Raw genomic sequence first — 19,157 nt, forward strand, 5'->3', positions numbered from 1 at the left:
TCTGTTGGCTATAGAGTCCGAAGGGCAGTACTCTGAACTGGTAGTGAAAGGCACCTGCACAGAAGCGCAGAAATCTTCTTAATGGCCTGTCTACATTTATGTGGTAGTACGCATCTTGAAGATCTACAGAGCACATCCAATCATCTTTTTCCAAAAGCGGGAGGATAGACTGTATTGTGACCATCTGGAATTTTTGTACTCTCACAAACTTGTTCAATACACTGAGATCCTAAATTGGTCTCCAGTCCCCGGTTTCCTTTGGCACCAAAAATAGTCTTGAGTAGAATCCGGATCCTAACTGGTCTGGAGGGAATATTTGGATGACACTCTTTCTTAGCAGCTTTTCTATCTCTTGTGCTGCTTCTTCCCTTTGACTGGGTGGAACGTCAGGAAGATTTTATGACGGGACAAAGATCGTAGGGGATATGATAACCTCTGGTTATGAACCTTTGTACCCAAGAATCGGTGGTGATGGTTAGCCAGGCAGAAGGGTACAAGGAGAAACGTCCCCCAACCACCTCCACAGGAAAGGAGTTGGGCCGCTCTTCAGGAGCACTGGTAGGACTGACCAGGGAAAGAATCCCTGGAACACTGGTTACGTGGTCCCCCTCTGCCCTGAAAGGATCATCTTCCCTGTGAGTTTCCCCCCTCTGCCTCTGGGGGAGAACTCGGCCTGTGTGTCATGGAAAGGACCCTGAGATTTCTTGAACCACACCTTCCCACTCTTTTGGTTTTGGGAGAAAGCATGTTGAGGGGAAGAATAACAAACACCTATGGCAGAAAGGGTGTTACCGTCCTGTTCACATCTGGCCAGTGTGTTTTTAACTTTGGGCCCAAACAATGAGGAAGGCTCAATATGGGCATTAAGAAAGGAAGACTTAAAGGGTTCCACGAAGTTGCACAAGCGCATCCAGGCAAGTTGTCTCAAGACCGCAGCTAAACCCGCTGCTCCTTCTGATGCGTAAGATATCAGTCGCATAGAGGAGAGTTAGATATAGATTCAATGGTGGCCAGCTGAGAGGCCACTTTGTCACAGACCTCATCAGACACGGCACCAGCCAAGGTTTCAGAGAGCTCAGAAACCAGATCCCTTTGAAGCCTGGTGAAATGTGCCATATAATTCAGGGACCTGACAGCAAAGGTCGCTGAAGCAAAGGTGCACTTCCCTACCCTGTCCCAGACCCGGGACTCTCTGTTAAGGCCGATCCTTTTTAGTTGCGACCGCCACCACCAAAGCACCCGCAGGAAGGCCTTTGGACCAATGGGGATCCGGGGAATAGCTTCAATGGTATCAGGGGTCTTCCAAGCATGCTGCACGATGAGCCTGACAAGTTCATCGGCAGGTGGAGTAACCCAGGAGGTAGGGGGCCGGGCGCGAAAGGCCTGCAGAAACACAGATTTCTCAGAGGTTGGATTAGAGGACTGCCAGTCACCTCTCTGTTTCAGGATTTTGAGGATATCGCCAAAGGATACCTCAGATGGTGACCGAGGGGATCTTTCCCCCTCATCGAAATCTGTGTCTTCGGTGAGGGACTCCTCTGTGAAGTCCATGTCCTTCCTCTAACACAAACATTTCCGGTGGATCTCCTCAGTGGGAGAAGCTGGGGAAGACAACGGAAAGGGAGATTCCTGAGGGAATATGTCCTACAACCCTTGCACCCTGTGTACACTAGATGCGACTTGTGAAACCAGTGTACCAGAGGAGGGCGGAGGTATAGCCAGTCCAGTATCGCCAGCAGCACCGAAAGCCTTCTCCAACAGTTGGAAGGCTAGTCCACCCAAAGAGGAGTGTATGTCTAGGACAGCGGTCACCCCTCCCCTAAGTGGCTCAGCCTGCCAACCCAGAGTCCCTGGATGGCTGTGGAGCACCAAGCTATGCATGTCACAGCTGACATCCTGGGTCGTAGAAAAACTTTCCTGCCACGAAGGCAACGGCGGTTCCTTAGTGAGATCCATAAAGGGAACCGCAGAAGGGGAAGACTGTGCTATATCCATGGACTTCAAAGGCAATGAAGGAAGAGAATAAGAAGGGGTCTTTGGAGATGGGTGATCCCCTCCCAAAGAAGGATAGTTCCTGAGGGGTGGGATACCTCTGGCCAAGAATGCCTGGTCCACAAGATGCAACACATCATGTTCGGAAAGGCTTCTAGTGGACCTCACGGAGACTGAGGGAGAAACAGTCCTGTTCACAAATGAGGCAGACTCAGTGCATATCTCATCAGACCGCACAGAGGAGAATGGTGCCGAGAAAGACTGGACTACTGTTGTCTGCACCGACAAAGGGATTGGTGCCTAAGTGGTTATCGGTGCCAAAGCTGGAACCTACAAAACTGGAGTCAACAATAAAGGCCTCGGTTCTGAGGAAGATCTTGAACAGACACGGGCAAGGTCTGCGCCGACTGAATGGTCGGTGCCAATACAGTGGTAATGGTCTGAACCGAGGAGCCCCTCTGTGCCGATATATAGAAGGCTACCGGAGAGGAAGTACAGTTGTGTACCTACCATAAATGTAGATGTTAGAGTGTATTCACTGTTGCAGTCATTACACTTGGGTTATCCTGCTGGCAGGCTACCCGCAGTCGGCCTGAATTCCAAAGTCTAGGTCCAGCGTCGGCTGCTGTCACCTTTTCCCTGCCGTCAGTGCGCCAGGGGTATAAAAGATGCAGCCGACACCATTTTCTTCAGTTTTTCTTGCCCCAGATGTCAGGTGCCCCCAAAGTGGAAGGCTGAAAATTATGCCAATAAGTATGCATGAACAAAAATAACATTTCCTTCATCTACAAGCAAATACACCACATAGGTTGTATAGGATAGAGAAGTACAGATAAGTACCAGCAAAGAAAAGGGGGATGGCGGGTGGGTAACCTGGACTGCAACAGTGAATACACACGAACATCTACATTTATGGTAGGTACACAACTGTACTATGTTCATCGTGTTTCACTGTTGCAGTCATTACACTTGGGTTGAATCCCAAAGCTGGGGTTGGGTGGCTGGGTCTAAATAGGATTAGGAGAGGCTATAAGGCCCTGCAGAACTGCAGTGGCAAAGCCTGCTCTGGATTTAGAGTAGAGAGGTAAGTGGTAGTGCTTGGTAAAAGTGTGCACTGAACTCCAAGTTGCAGCCTCTAAAAAGTCTTTGGTTGGTACTCCTCTGAGGAAGGCTGCTGAAGTGGCTGCTGCTCTGGTTGAATGTGGCCTAATGCCCTTAGGCACACATTTGCCATGTTGTGAATAACAGAAACGAATGCAGTGGCCTATCCATTTTGAAATAGTCTGCTTTGAGATAGCCTTTCCTTGAGATCCTGCTACATATCCTACTAAGAGTTGCTCAGTCTTTCTGAAAGCCTTAGTTCTGTCCAAGTAGAAGCGTAGATGTCTGTGCATGTCCAAAGAATGCAGGAGTCTCTCACCCTTATTCTGTGGGTTTGGATAAAAAGTAGGCAAATGAATGGTTTGGTTAAGGGCCACACTGGACATTACCTTAGGCATAAATGTCAAATACTTGTGCCTGGTTCCAAGCACAGAATCTTCTCCATTTTTCTACATAAGATTTTCTGGTACTGAGCCTCCTGGCCTCCAAAATAACATCTATCACTGCTTTAGAGAGAGGTGTGTTCTGAATGGCTACATTATCTGCCATGCTGCCAGATTTAGGGTTCTTAGTTGGCTGTGCAGGATCCGATTGTTTCGTTGGGTCAGTAAATGAGAAATTAGAGGCAATGTCCAGGCTGGGCCTTGAGACATGCTCTTTAGGCTTGGGTACCAGTGCTGGCAGGGCCAGTCTGGAACAATCAGAATCATTTTTGGCTTCACTTGTCTTACCTTTAGGAGTACCTTGGGGAGGAAAGGCATATACTGTTAGGGTTTTCCAGCTGAATGATAGAGCATCCACTTTCCATACTTGCTTGTGATAAGTCCTTGTGCAGAATCTCTGTAGTTGGCAGTTGTGAAGGGAGGCAAATAGATCTATGTCTGGGCATCCCCATTTCTTTATTATCACGCTGAAGACTTGTGGATCCAGTTTCCACTCATGGGGATCCGTGAGGTTTCTGCTTAGTTTGTCTGCCAGCGTATTTTTCTTTCCTGGCAGGAATTGTACTTGCAGGTGTACTTGATAAGTCAATGTTGTGTCCCACAAAGTCATGGCTTGTCTGCAGAGGGGGTAGGAATGTGTGCCTCCCTGCTTATGTACCACATGACTGTAGTTACTGTCCGTCCTTATCAGTAGTTGTCCTGGATGGAGTAGATCCTTGAAAGCTGTCAGGGCATTCTGAATAGCTAGCATCTCTTTTTGATTGATATGAAGATGCCTTTGGCTTGTGGGCCATGTGCCCTGAATACATTTTCTGCCATGTGGGGCCCCCCCCAGTCATAATCTGATGCATCTGTCGTTACTGACTGCCTAGCTGTGGGTAGGGTGAATGGCTGTCCCTTGTTGTGGTGACAGGCCTGTGCCCACCATTGAAACTCCTGTTGCAGGCAAGGAATGAGGGTAATTAAAGTTTCCAGGCTGTGACAATGTTGAGTCCAAACAATTTTTAGATACCATTGTAATTTCCTCATATGCAGTCTGGCATATGGAATTAGCAGAATGTAGGATGCCATGAAGCCAAAAGCCTGCAGGATTTTTCTTGCAGATAACTGGGTCTTTGTTGCCAACATTTTGAAGTAATAAGTCAGTTGCCTTTGTTTGTCTGGCGTGAGATAAGCTATCTGGGCAGTTGTATTTAAGCTTGCACCCAGGAATATTATCTCTTGAGAGGGTACTAGTTTTGATTTCTTTTTGTTTACTGTGTACCCTAGGCCAATTAATAATCTTTTTACAAATGCCAGATTCTTTAGTAGGATGTCCTTGTTCTCTGCTTGAATAAGGCAATGGTCCAAGTAAGGATATATTTGAATTCCTCTTTGTCTGCAAAATGCAATTACTGGTGCCAGGCATTTTGTGAAGACCCTGGGCGCAGTAGATAAGCCCAAGGGCAGTGCAGAGAACTGGAAGTGCATTGAGCCAGCTATGAACCTGAGGTATCTTCTGCAAGACTGTCTGATTGGAATATGCAGGTATGCCTCTTTTAGGTCCAAAGTTACCAGCGAAGCCTTCTTGCTCAGCATGGGCAAAAGCTGCTGCAGAGTCAACATTTTGAATTTTGGAACATCCAGAAATGTATTTAGAATAGACAGGTCCAGTATTGGTCTCCAGGCTTTGTCTATTCTGGGTACCAAGAAAAGTCTTGAGTAAAATCCTTGTCCCTGCTCTTGCTGTGGTACTTGCTGAATGGCCCTCATGTCCATGAGGGATGAAACTTGTTTTTGTGCCTCTGCCCATTGATTGTGTGGCAGGTCTGGCATACCTTTTGCCCTTGGCAGGGTGTGAAAGTGGAACCTGTAGCCCTGGGACACTATATTCAACACCCAATTGTCCTGGGTGATAATGTGCCAATTTTGAGAAAAAAGGTGCTGGTTTTCCCCCCTAAGGTGGCTGCCAAAAGACACGTGCTTGGTGCTGGCAGAGGAAAGTCATTGGGACTGTTTCCTGTATGGCTGTGATTTGTCTTCTCTGCTTTTGGAGGTAGAAGCGCCCCACTGTTTAGGCCTGTATGAGCCCTGGGGCTGGGATCTGCCTCTTTGTGGCCTGTCTGACACTGGAAAAGACCAATTCTTTGTAGGCCAGTTCCTGCTAAATCCGGGTGGCTGTATCTGTAAGAAATCCTTTACTGTTTGCATAGATTTCACTTTGTCCTCCATTTTCTTTAACACCTCCTCTGCTTTAACACCAAATAAGGTATCATGCTGTAATGGAGCATCTAATATTTTTGCTTTAATATGATCAGGCAGATTCTATTCCTTTAACCAAGCATGCCTCCTAATGACAGAACCCGTAACTGCAGCCCTGCAAGAGGCCTCCAGAGAATCAAAACCACATTGCAATGTATGCTTTCCCACTTGTTCAGTTGCATGCAATAAATCCTGCATTTCCTTATTTTCAGCACAATCAGAATTTGACATAATTTTCTGTTTACCAGTGACATTAAGTATTGCTGATATTTAAGCATATGAAATTGACAATTTAAAGCCCTCACAGCCAAAGTAGCAGAAGTGTAAACCTTTTTTCCCCATCTGTCTATTGCCCTTGAATCTTTATCAGAGGGGACAGGGCTTTTTGCAGCAGAAGCCTTGACCCCTTTGGGACCCTGAGAAATAGTTTCTGGGTCAGCAGCAGGGTTTTTATCAAGAAACTTATGTGAATCTGGAATCCTGTAGTATCTGTCTGGTTTAACAGGGGCAGGAGGTGAAGAGTCAGGAGAAAGTCCTGACTCTGAAAATACATCATCTACAATGTCTAACACAGGTGGAATAGCTATAGGCCTGTGCTGAGGTAGTAAAAGAAAATCTCTAAGCCTTTTCTTAGATTCTGAGTAGTCTTGGCTCTCCCAGTGGAAGTGCTCCCTCATGGTATGCAGGGTTTCCCCAAAAGAATAATCCTCAGGCGGTGAGGCTGAAGGGATAGATTCTTCAGCATCAGAATCCTCGTAAGCAAGAGAGAGTATTCCTGTTCAGAAGAGAAGTCAGAGGAAATGGAAACCTGATCTGAAGATTCATATTCTGTCTCTTGCCTAAGCCTCTTGTCAGGAGGGGGATGAGAACCCCTGATCAAGGTAATTAGGTCTTCGGCCATTTTGAGCATCTGTTTTTTAGGCATGGAAGTCTGTTCAGGAGAATGCTGTACTTGTTTCTTTGTCTTTAGAACTGCTTTAGTCTTTGCTTTGAAAGCTGAAGTAGGCTTTACATATAACTGTGTAGGTCTGAAAACACCCTCAGAAGCCATGCCTGCTCAGCGGCTCCAGACCCATCTGAGGGAATAGTTTCCGAGTGTCCAATACCTTGAGTATCCTGAAGCCTAGCTGGCTCCACGTGGGAGTTGTCAGAGGCCTGTGGCTCTGAGGTAGCTGGCGTCAGGGGCTGCAAAAGTGCCTCACTGAGAACCGGCGACTGGCTTAGCGGAAGCATCGTCGGTTTTGGACCTCGGATGCCTGCCCTTTTCTTTTTCCTTGCGCTTTTTATAAACTCCAGTCATCGGCTGTTCCGACGGCATTATATAATTGAATCTCCGGCCAAAGTAATGAAAGGCAAAATCGTACCGACGCTTAATAGTGCGTTGGTTAAATCTAGCACAAAACTGACAACTAGCAACATTGTGATCAGGGCCTTCGCAAGGAATAAAGTAAGAATGAAAATCCTTATGAGGTATTTGCTTCCCACAAGAAATATAATTGTTAACTTTTTCTGACATCGGACTGGAGCAAGAAAAAAGTTTCCCCAGCAGGGTACTTAGCTTTAATGAAGACTTCGGATCTGAAATTCGTTTTTGAAAATCTCAGGAGTCGGCCGACCAGCACTTGCGAACTGCTTTTGCTTCGGGCACCGCGCGGCAAGAAAGACTGAAGAAAATGACATCGGCTGCATCTTTTATACCCCTGGTGCACTGACGTCAGGGAAGAGGTGACAGCAACCGACGCCAGACCTAGACTTTGGAATTCAGATCGACTGCGGGTAGCCTGCCAGCAGGATAACCCAAGTGTAATGACTGCAACAGTGAAACACGAACATCGGAGCCAAAATCACTAATGGAGCCGAAGGCCTCGGTGCAGAAGGTCTAGGCACCGAAAGAACTGGGGCTGACAGAGCGCTCCGGAGCCAAAATTTTAGCCTTTTTAGGTTTTGGTTGGTGAGCGTTCCCAGCTGGGGACAAAGGCAAGGATTTAGCCTTAGTAGAAACATCCATTTTCTTATGGGCTTTAGGAGGGGGTCGAGTCCTCCAACCCATAAATAGCCTCTGAAAAGGGAGATTTTAGAAGTCCCTTCAGTATCAGCTTGTTTTTCCTTTCTAACAAAGTTCTATTAGAAAAGTTCTCACAAATAGTACAGGGTGGTTCAACAGATAAATGGGAAGCTCCCAAACAGTAAACACACAGTGTGTGCCATCAGAAGTAGGCAGTTTGTGTCCACAATCAAAACACCGCTTAAACCCTGCACTACCTTTTTTATCTGCCATATTAATTAATAAAGAAGTATCAACAATGGTACAAGAGAGTACCCGAAGGTATGACAGAGAAAAGGGAAAAAGATTACCAACGATGGTAAAGAGAAAATACCTTGTGGTAAAAGTAGTGAGTAAAAACATAAAAATCTAAGGAAATTATAAACGCTAGATGCGATAGGGTAAGAGACAATAAAATATCAACTTTTCTGACAGAAAAGTAATTTTTAAAGCAATTAAACAACAACTGACTGTACTTAGCTCAAGAGATGTAGCTTGACACGACCGGATGGCAACGCGGCAAATGAAATCTGAGGTAACAGGGAGAGGGGAATTGTGGGTAAGAGTTTAGCTCGAGAGTTTGAAGCTGACACGAGCTTGGACAATGGCTGGCTCAGTTCCGAGCTTGGAATCGATACCCATGCGTAAGGAATGAACGAGGATTAACAATATCAGATCTAAGGTTATCGCTGTAGCCATGAGGCCTGGAGTTCTGAGGACTGTGCGGGCTGAGACTGATGTATAGTCTACACCTTTCTTAACCTGTGACCTTAGAGTTAGAATTCAGTGAGGTGGAAGGGAAGCAATGGCTGTCTTTGTGTTGAGCAGTACTCCAAAAATATCCAATGTCGGAGTTGGCTGAAGTTGTGATTTGTTGTAGTTTATGATTATTCCAAAGAGATCACAGGTGTAGAGAATCTGATCTCTTGCCTGTATGAGCTGATGCCTGGTCAGAGCGGTAATGACTCAGTCATCCAGGTAGGGGAACACCTGGAATTTATGCAGTCTGAAGTATGCTGCTATTATTGTCATGCATTTGGTAAACAACCTGGATGCTGTGGCGAGTCCAAAGGACAGCACTCTGAATTGGTAATGACTGGCTCCTAACTCTAAGTGGCGGTACTTCATGGACCGCTTTTTCATCTTTATATGATAGCAGGCATCCTGGAGATCTATCAAGCACATCCAGTCATCCTTGCCCAGAAAGGGGAGAACGGACTTAAGCATGATCATCTGGAACTTTGTTCATTGAACAAATTTGTTTAAATTTTTGAGATCCAAAGCTTCCTCTCCAGTCCCCGATTTTTCTGGCACTAAAAAGAACCTTGAGTAAGTTCTGGATCCTATCTGGTCTGGTGGGACCTCTTGGGTGACTGTCTTTCTAGAAGCTTGATCCCTCTGACTGGGTGAAATAGCAGGGATTTTCCTGGGAATTGGGGGTGGAAGCGAAAATGGTATTATATAACCTCTTGATAAAATCCTCTGCACCCAAGTAACTTTTGTTAATTCCAGAGAGGCTCTCTGGTGCAGGGACAATTTTTCCCAGACTGTCTCTAGAGGTAGACAGTCGGGCCTCCATTCAGGAGCACTGACAGGGTTTATTAAGGAAAGATTCTCGTGAACCCTGGTTTTGTGGACCACCTCTTTCATGAGGGTGATGACATCTATTAGAGTTCCCTCTCTGCCTCTGGGGGCACTTCCACCACGTGTGTCATGGAATGGACTTTGGGATTTTTTGAACCACATTTACCAGCCACTCCGTTGAGTCCTGGAAAAGGATCTCGGGGGGGGGGGGGGGGGGGCAAAAAAACATATGGTCATGACAGACAAGGTCTAACCATCTTTTTTCACACTTGGAGAGTGTTTCTTTCACTTTTAGGTCCAAAAAGGGCTGTTCCATCAAAGGGAGAATTGATGAAATTGGACTTGAATGGCTCTGCAAAGTCGCTCAAGTGCATCCAGACATGCCTCCTTCATGGAAATGTGTGAATGCAGAGCTCTTGAGGTTTCTGCCACTACTCTGAACATTTAACGTCATGGAACTGTTGGAAAATGCCTGTAGGGCTGCCAACTGAGAAGTTACTGAATCCTTAACCTCTGCAGATATGGTTCCCTGAGACAGTATTTGATAACTGTTTGGTTAAATCTCTCGGAAGTTTAACATAATATGCCAGGTAGTTCAGTGATCATAATGCAAATGTCGCTGAAGCAAAGACACACTTTCCCCAGTCTGTCCACCGCTCAGAACTCCCTGTTGGGAGTATGGTCATTGGAACTCATCAGCTAGGTCCTTCTCTGTGGTCGCTGCAATGACCATGGCATCAACTAGAACCCCTTTCCCTCAAAACTGTCTGTCCGCAGGTGGTGCCATAATCCTGTCCAATCTCCAAGGTATTGGTTCTGTGGAGTCAGGCTCCTTCCATGTCCACCTAGAGATCATGTCCATAAGCTCATTGCCGGGCGGAGTCACCCAGGAAGTAGAAGGTCCTGTAGCGAATGCCTCTAGAAGAACGGATTCCACCAGCGTAGGGTTGAAAGATGTCCACCTACCTTTCTGTTTCAGGACTTCTAGTACGTCTCCAAAGGGAACATCTTCAGGAGGTGACCATGGGGACCCTCACATTAGTAGAAATCCATGTCTTTGGTGATGGACTCCTGTGGGGATTCTAGGTGCTTACTCTTGCAAGTCATTTTCTTGTGTACTTCATAGGTTGGTACTAGGCTATCGGCTCTAAGGCCTATGCAAGCCTAGCCATAACAATTCCCTGGATATTTCTTCCCATAATATTCACTTCACTGGGTCCCTGTCTAGCAGGGCGACTGACATGATCCCCAGGATGAATTTACTATCTCCCATCCAATCATCAAGGTTCCTTTTGAAGAGGGCCAGTGAAGCGCTCTGCTTGACATGTATGGGCAGTCTATTCCAGAGTATGGGGAGTCTATGGGTCAGGAACCTATCCCTCCAGCATGTTTTGTTCATTGTGATAAGGTTTAGATCCCTGGAGTGTGTGGCTCTGAGGGATTGAGATTTCTTTAAGTGGGGCATGTCCAACAGCTCAGGGTTTGACATGGCCTTGTATGTTAAGTAGAGATCGCCTCTGAGTAGACGATATGCCACAAAGTATAGCTGCAGTTTTTTTTAGACGGTCAGCATATGGAATCTGCTTTAGGCCTATGATTCTTTTAGTGAGGTATTTCTGTGGCCTTTCCAGCTGTTGCAGATGTCTTGTGAGGTACATACCAAACGGGGCATTATACTCTATAATGAGTCTAATGAGGGATGAGTACAGTGGGACAATGACCTCTTTTTCTGGATGAAAAGCCCTTAGTGATGAGGTGTGCCACATAGGATTTCCTGACTGTTGTGGCGATGTGGTTATCAAAAGTGAGACCACTGTCCACCTGTGTCCCTAAGTCTCTCATCACACTTTCGATGTTTAGTGTCCTACCACCTATGTAGTAATTCATGGGTACATGTTTTTTTCCAAAGGGGATAACTATACATTCCTTGGCATTAAGCTTGAGCCCATAGCTCTTGCACCAGGCAGCTGTTTCTGTAAGGCCCTTTTGTAGAATATCCACATAATTTGGGGATTCAATAATGGCTCCCAGTTTGCAGTCATCTGCAAACTTTGTTAGCCAGAGTCTCTTAGTGTTGGCCTGTACTTCAGAGAAGTAGATGCCAAACAAGAGTGGTCCCAGGACTGAACCCCGAGGTACTCCACTTGTCTGGCGATGGATTTGGAGTCGGCTACTTTTACAGTCTGGGTTCTGTCAGTAAGCCAGTTGGCAACCCATCGAGTGACGTAGGGATTTATGCCCAGCTTAGTAAGTTTATCTATGATTCCAGAGTGGGGGATGGTGGCAAAGGCCATGGCGTGGTCCAGATAGGCTGTGTGGACGGGCCTTACCCTCGTCCACAGCTCTGAAGACTGATTCAAAGAAGTCAATCAGATTCAGGAGACAAGATCGGCCCTTCACAAACCCAAACTTCCTCAATGGGATGTTCTGGGAAAGTGTCGGAAGAGGAAATCAAAATTCCCTGAGAATAAACTTAAGGTTTCAGTACAGGATGTCCCCTTGGAGAGAGCAATTGAGGCTCCAGATGATGGGGCATCATGGCAGAATAGGGTGGATATGAAGGGAGTGACATCATCAAGGTTGATGAGGCAAGTGAACACTCTCTTTGCAGCCTCGAAGGCAGAGCTTGGAGGAGCCAGTGAGGGAGGTTCTGATCCGAGAAACTGGGTTTCTGAATTGTCCCCTTTCTCCGATCCATCGGCAATGTCCCTGAGCAGGAAGCTGGAGCCCAACTGTCCAATGCCAATGAACAGTCGAATGCTGCATTCCAGACCTGGCAGGCAGGCTTCAGCTCCATGAGCTCTCCTGATCCGAAAAGATATGAGGTTTCAGAGATGATGTCGGATCTGAAGAAAATGAGCTCCTCAGACCTGAGACTTGACGGATCTGGACAACTGGGATCCTGAAACTCTAAGACAGCAGATGGTGTGAGAGCAGAAACTTGCAGGGGTCGTGTGATGGAAAGTCAGACAACCTGACCCAGTGGTGTAGCCACTGAAGGAAGACCAATCTGCCCCTGAGCAGAGAGAATCTTTCTCTCCATAGCTTCTTCTGTGACATTACTAGAATGAGCAGAGTAAATGGAGGATCCCGGGATGCTGGTCTCTGTATATATATATATATATATATATATATATATATAAAAAAAAAAGGAATGGATGCTTGTCTGGTACTGGGTCAACTGACAGAGAAATATCTAGTACAGGACAACACAGATTCAAATATTCTGCTTGATCTGATCTGGATTGTGCAGGAACCGTAATACCCTGTTTAGAAGTCTTAGGATCCAAAGGGGCAGTCGGAACTGACAGTTTCATCTTTTTCTGACCCAGGGTTGAGACCGGATGTTTATTACTCTGTTTCCGTGAAGAGTCTGAGGAAGACTTTGATGAGGTAAGAAGGCTTCAACTTTGGAGATGAGAATATGGCTTCTCCAAAGGAGGAAGGAAGGAGACCTTTTAATATCAATTTATTTTTACTTTCAGTTAAGGCTTGCAGAATAAATCCATGACAAACTGAGCAGTTAAGTGTAATAGACCCAGGCAGTACACACACACTGTGTGTGTGCGCGTCCAAGACAGGCAACTTATCATCTGGAACATTTCTTATAACCTGCAGCTTTGTCTCTCTCATCATGTGATGTATTTTCACAATAACTATACGTGAAAAATCAATAGATAAGGAGTGAAAATAGAAAGTAACTTTTTTTTTTTTTTTTAAACAGGCTGAAGGAAGGAGGAGAAAGAATACCACCAATGATAAGAACTATGACCAAGTTGCAAGAAGGAGAGTATCTAAAGATACAAGGTACGAAAGGAGACTGAAGAAAAGCAGGCAAAGATTACAACCCTCAACAGTAGTAGAAGAGAAGAGGAGGCAAAGAAATACCAACAATGGTATGTCAGAAATGCAACTAAGTCATAAAGGCAATGGAGAATACAGAAAGAAAGATCATAACCACAAACAGTAAAGACTAAACCATTACAAGGTAAACTAAGGAAAAACAAATGCTCAATAAGAGAAATTACCAAGAAAAAGCTTTACTTATCTAATGCAGCTCAGGAGAGACTGGTAAACCATGTCAGTTAGCTGGAAGTGGCAATTGAGATCTGAGGTAGTTGGGTAGGTACGGTGCATAGTGGATAAGGAAGAATCTCAAGATCTGGTGGCTGCGAGCTGTAGCATCGGCTGAGTCGGCTCCAAGGGATTGGATCCAAACCCATTCGTGAGGACAGAATGAATACTGACAGCAGATCTTGGGATATACCTCTTGATGGAAAGAAGAAAGGGCACAATTCACTTGAGTTCAAGGTCCTCAACCAAGGTCAAGGACAAACTATTTCAGACTTGTATCCTTTCCAAAAAAAAAAAAACTAAAATTCTCACCCTGAAGGGTTCTGGGGGTAGCTGGACAATGAACTTGCCATCATGGAGGTTGAGGCCTAGTTCTGACCTTCTAGTGGTTGTCCTTTTGATTTTCCAAAATATGCCTGGGCTTTGAGAAAGACCCTTCCAATTATCTCCACATAAAGAGCTACCAACTGCCACCATTTCTGCAAAATATGCTCACAATATTTCTGCATTCTATGTTGAGTAGAGCAGCTGAATCTAGCATTTGTTGTTACATCAATGTGTGCACTTCTTTGAGAGAGTAAACACAATACTGTCATGGGTATTAGGCTGGACATTTTATAGCCAACACACACACACTTTCCCACCTACAGCCAGTTTAGACTGCCCAACCCACCTATTGCATGTCTTTAGAGTATGGTAGAAAACCAGAGGAAACCCATGTGACTGCAGGGAGGACATGCAGACTCCGCACAGAAGGCACCCCAGCCGAGAATCAAACCAGAGAACCTCTTCTTGTGAGGCGACAACGCTAACCACTGCACCGCCGCAGCCACCCTTCAGATCCAAAATGGAAATGTGGGAAACATTAATAATGCCACAAGTCTATCTCCCAGAAAGATATAATGGGGTAGGGTCACTGAGGATGGGGATGAGGATTTTGGTCTGGGTAATCACAGCTGATCTTTATTGGGGGGGGATTACTGTAACCCTAGCTCACTTTATCATCTTGCCCTTTTCTGTGTAAAAGGTTTTCTCTTTCAGCTTTTTATCTTTTCCCAATTTCATATAAAAGTTTTTCTGCTTATTAGGGTAATTCTTATTATACGAAACCACAAGAAAAACGAGTAGGAATCAATCGAAGACAGCTTAAAATTAACTAAAATGGTTTATTACTTCCAAATAAACGTGAGCGCTTTCAGCCGAACCAATGTCCAGCCTTCATCAGTTTTTCTGCTTATTAGGGTAATTCTTATTATATTTAGGACAAGAGAATGAAATATACGGAAACATTTATCTCCCTTCTTTTCAGTTCCTCCAGACTCAAATTCCTTGCAAGCTTAAGAAACAAAGAGTGAATCTTAGTTCAGAGGTATACTGAGGAGTTTGGTCATTATATCCTCAGCTAAGAGCTGTGTGTGGAACCAGTCATGTATTTTTACACTATGTCAGTAGCAGCACTTCTGGATCTGCAGCATTCCTGGCACATTATACTGCATATGCTAAAATGAATGGATCTCTGCATAAGGTAAGCTGACTTTTAGGCCACTTTAGCCCAATCAAGCGCCACTGTAATTCCAGAAACTTTAGGGTATGAGCCAGACAGTTATGTGCTCTATAAAGCTAATGTAGCTGAGGTATAAACCCTCTTGCTATACCTGTCCAGAAGCCAAAGTGCTTACCTCTCAACCTGGAATCATCAAAAATCTGGACAATGCCTGTGAAAAATAGATACAAATCGGTACGCTGATTAACATCTAATTTGCATACATAATTGCATAATGGAACTGTGGGATACCAACTTTCAAACGCAAACTGAAAAACAGACAACCAAAATATGTCACCAGAGTCCCCCCTGCAGCCATTCCAATGTCCCATTACCTGGCAATTTCTCCCCATTTACCATAAACACTAATGTGCGCATAGCATACTGCTTTACTTCTACAATTATTTGGATATTATTTGTACATTTTGCAGCAAAACAATGCACAAACACTAACAGACATCTGCTAAACAAAGCAATGCTGTCTCACAATGAAAATAGACTTGGCATTAAAGCTTCTCTGTCCTTGAAACTTACATTCATTGAAATAGCATTGAAACCCACACACCACATCCAAAGAAAATGCATCTGGCCAGTGGTGGATAAAGATTACCTTTGGGCTGTTTTGGCCCCTTGCACACAAAACAAGAAACATACACGTGTTCTTTTCTTTGATGCGCCTTCCTGACTTTATTTATATTCCTTGTATAATACAGCTGGCCCTACACAAAAATAAGCTTTAAATTACTTTAGGACTTGTTTTTCAACAAAGCACCATTCACACAGCTTTTCACTCACACAGTCACTTCAATCCTTCCCCAATGCTCAGCAACTCACTGAACAGGCATTGGCTGTCTACCTATCTCAGACCACTCCATCTATCTTACCATCTGTTAACTCTCTCTTCAAAATCACATTCTAAAACTCATAAAGAAAGGAAGCATCATGAATCTAGTATTTGTTCAACAAACAGATTTAAAACAAGTCTGTGGTCTATTCTGCATTTTTCATGAGAAACATTCATTGCAGCGAGCTACCTTAGTTCTGCAAACCACTTTGTGTGTGCTTATGAAGTGAGTTGTGTGCATTTTTTAATTTGTTGGGACTTCCTGTTGCACATCCCATATCCTTCTTCATTCACAGACAGTGATTATGGCATCATATGCCAACCACAGACATCTGGATGGTGGAGTTGCCATTTTTGAAACACACTAATTGTTTATAGCTCTTCGCAACTGTCTGCAGTACATTTATAATATATTGTAACATTTCTGGGTTACTTAGTTCTTGCATTTTACAGCTGTTATTTTTGTACTGCATGGCAAACTTATGTAAATTAAATGATTAGAATACTGTTTATTCAAAGCTGCTAACCTCTGCGACCTTCCTGTACCACACACACACACACACACACACACACACACACACACACACACACACACACACACACATTATATTTTGGAGCCTTTCTTGTTGTATTATGGTCCGGTGAGCCCTTGCTCCCGAGTACTTGTTTATTACCTTGAGGACTTATAATTGGAGGATCTCACTCAGCATCAACAATATACAATACAGGCAGTCTTCAGCTCTCTGGAAATACATGACATATTTCTGCCCTGCAAGCCATCTACTACTTGTATTGGCATTTCTGTATAATTAAGGTGTTCTTCTTGTCTGTATTCATATTGACCTCAAGTTGGGGTGCTTACACGAGCTTTTATTACAAGCTTCCTAAATAGTAAAACCTCTTCATTTCCTCTTTCTTAAATATTCTTGATATTTATTATTCAGGACACTAGTTGGTCCTAGCAATGAGAAGTATATTTACTTGGGCTATTTATATAATCCATTTTAAATTTAAAATTTCATTCTACAACTTTCAATATTTTTTACTTGGTGTTTTCTGACGTTCTGGTCCCACAAAACTGTAACATTAATTCAGTGCAAGTACATATATGTAGCTATCTGCTAAGCTCAAGGTGGGTCATTGAGCACTGACCTCTGTGCCTTAACCAAACATATACCTCCTTCTACAGAGCTACAAACTTTACCACCAGCACAAACAAGCACACAAACACCACCAGTCACCCCCCAACACACACACAAATACCAAACCTGCTTACCCCAAAATACGGGATGCGGCTGCTATAAAACAGTCCTGCCCCGCTGAAATAAATTCACTCCTGCTTGTTGCTCACTCTTGCGGCTGCTACATCCAACTCCAAAATGGTCCTGCTCACTGAAATAAATCCACGGCTGCCATAAAACAGTCCTGCAGCTGCTCGCTGAAATAAATCCGCTCCTGCTTGTTGCTCGCTCTTGCGGCTGCTATATCCAAATCCAAAACGGTCCAATAAATGCAGAATACATGCTGCTGCTGCTAATATGATCCAAATGTTTCCCGCTTGCCGGAAATGACGACGTGAGCTCAAGGAGCTCAATTCCGACTGGCTGATAGCCCTGACGGAGCTGACGTCATTGCGCACGTGATGAGGTCAGTTCTGACAGCGTGAACTTTGAAAAAATTAATAAAACTAAAAGAAAAAAATCAGAAATGAAGGGGTGCCACTCTGGAATCATGGCACCCCTTCATTTGGACCCCAAAACTCGGTACAAACCGAGTAAATCGGTATGGTTGAGAGGTCTGCCAAAGTGCTTCTTTGGGGATTGCCCATTTAGTGGGTGCATCCAAGGAGAAAGTATCTGAGTCTGATCCTGGATTCTTGTAAAACAAACAGTGGTGCCTCTGCACTTTGTAAAATTTGGTCTCTTGGGGCAGTAAAAGGCTGTCCAGCCTGGTCCCTGTTAATTTCAAACACACACTGTTTTTCAGCAGTGCTCTCTGTATGAGGGGGTTGAGGACTGCCACTGGCTTTTGACTGGGGGTCATCATCTAATAAGTCAAAAGCCTTCTTTTGCCTTAACAAGAACAGGTGAAGTATTTCATCTACCTTTAAAATAGTATTAGACCAACACTGACAGTTTGGCTTATCCTGTCAGCCCTATAAAATGGTCAAAACACTATGTGCTAAGGAGAACCTGCCTAGTGCTGCTGCTGAAGAAGCATCTGGCTGAGGCCTCCTAAACTCCAACCTAGGCCGTTTATTGGAGTTATGCACTATAGAGTGCTTGTATGACAATTCATCATCGTCCACTACTACAAGGGGTATGCAAGTCTTTTTCACTTTTAATGAGGGGAGGTTTCTCTCCAGGTGTGTGGTCATCCATAAGACAGAGTTGCTTTAAGTTCAGTCCTGTTTAATGTCTTTAGTCATCAAACAATAGCTTCAGACGGGCCTCAGCAGGGGCAGGAGGTTCTTTTTGACACTGGACCTAGGGGCTGGACAAACACCTCCTTGTTAAAAGTATTTTCAGGCTCAGAAGGCCCTGCAGCATCAAATGCCAACGACCTGTAGCAAGTCTTCTAATGTGGGGCATTTGTTAGACACCATGGACAAATGATATTGCTGGTATAATTCTTGGCATAGAAGTTGATTTAAGTTCCTTTGAATTCTTTGCTACTGACTTTGTGTAATTTTTTTTTCTTTGCAATATTTTATTCAATTAAAGCTGAATATAGATTCCTTAAATGAGTATGTAATTCAAGATTTGCTAATGCACAAGTATCTTGTACAGTGTAATAAATGCTATGCATATTTAAAGGTAACAGCTGATAACACTGGTGATCTTTGTTCCTCGTGTCAAAAGTTGGATGAATTGCTTACCATTGTTAGAAGCAAATTTCGACTTGATGATGACTGCACATGTGCAATTGGCATGGCTCGGAGAACTGTTGTATCATATACTAATGACTGGACTGATGAACTAAATAATGTTAGGCATAGAACAAATAGAACAGATTTAGGAAATGATGCATCTGTTTTATGCAAAGAACATTCAACTCCTAGAAACATGATGAGGCCCCGGAGAACTCTGGAATTGTGGATTCAAGTACGCAGCAATCTGAAGATCCGGTTTGTTTAGAAGGAAACAAAAAAAGAAAGAAAGGAAGAAGTTCTCAACAAATAACAAGGAAGAAAAAGAAACTGCCTAATGACTGTAAAGGAAAGAGAATACGTAGTAAAAAGGATTCTGCTTTGTTATGCAACACACTTGTGACCGGGAATAAAGATATCCG

At 44.3% G+C, this 19,157-nt stretch overlaps 1 protein-coding gene across 1 annotated transcript in view; it reads right to left on the reverse strand.

Moving 5' to 3' along the window:
- Positions 1–19,157, reverse strand: part of ATRX (ATRX chromatin remodeler) — a 3,779,564-nt gene that overhangs the window by 1,837,147 nt on the left and 1,923,260 nt on the right. The window contains exon 13 of the mRNA XM_044057254.1: positions 17,218–17,347. Within this exon, the coding sequence (XP_043913189.1) occupies positions 17,218–17,347 (130 nt within the window). The remainder of the gene's footprint in view (positions 1–17,217; positions 17,348–19,157) is intronic.

This window comes from Protopterus annectens, chromosome 15.part0 (assembly GCF_019279795.1).
Source record: "Protopterus annectens isolate FY-2018-M chromosome 15.part0, PAN1.0, whole genome shotgun sequence".
Classification (NCBI taxonomy): Eukaryota; Metazoa; Chordata; order Ceratodontiformes; family Protopteridae; genus Protopterus; species Protopterus annectens.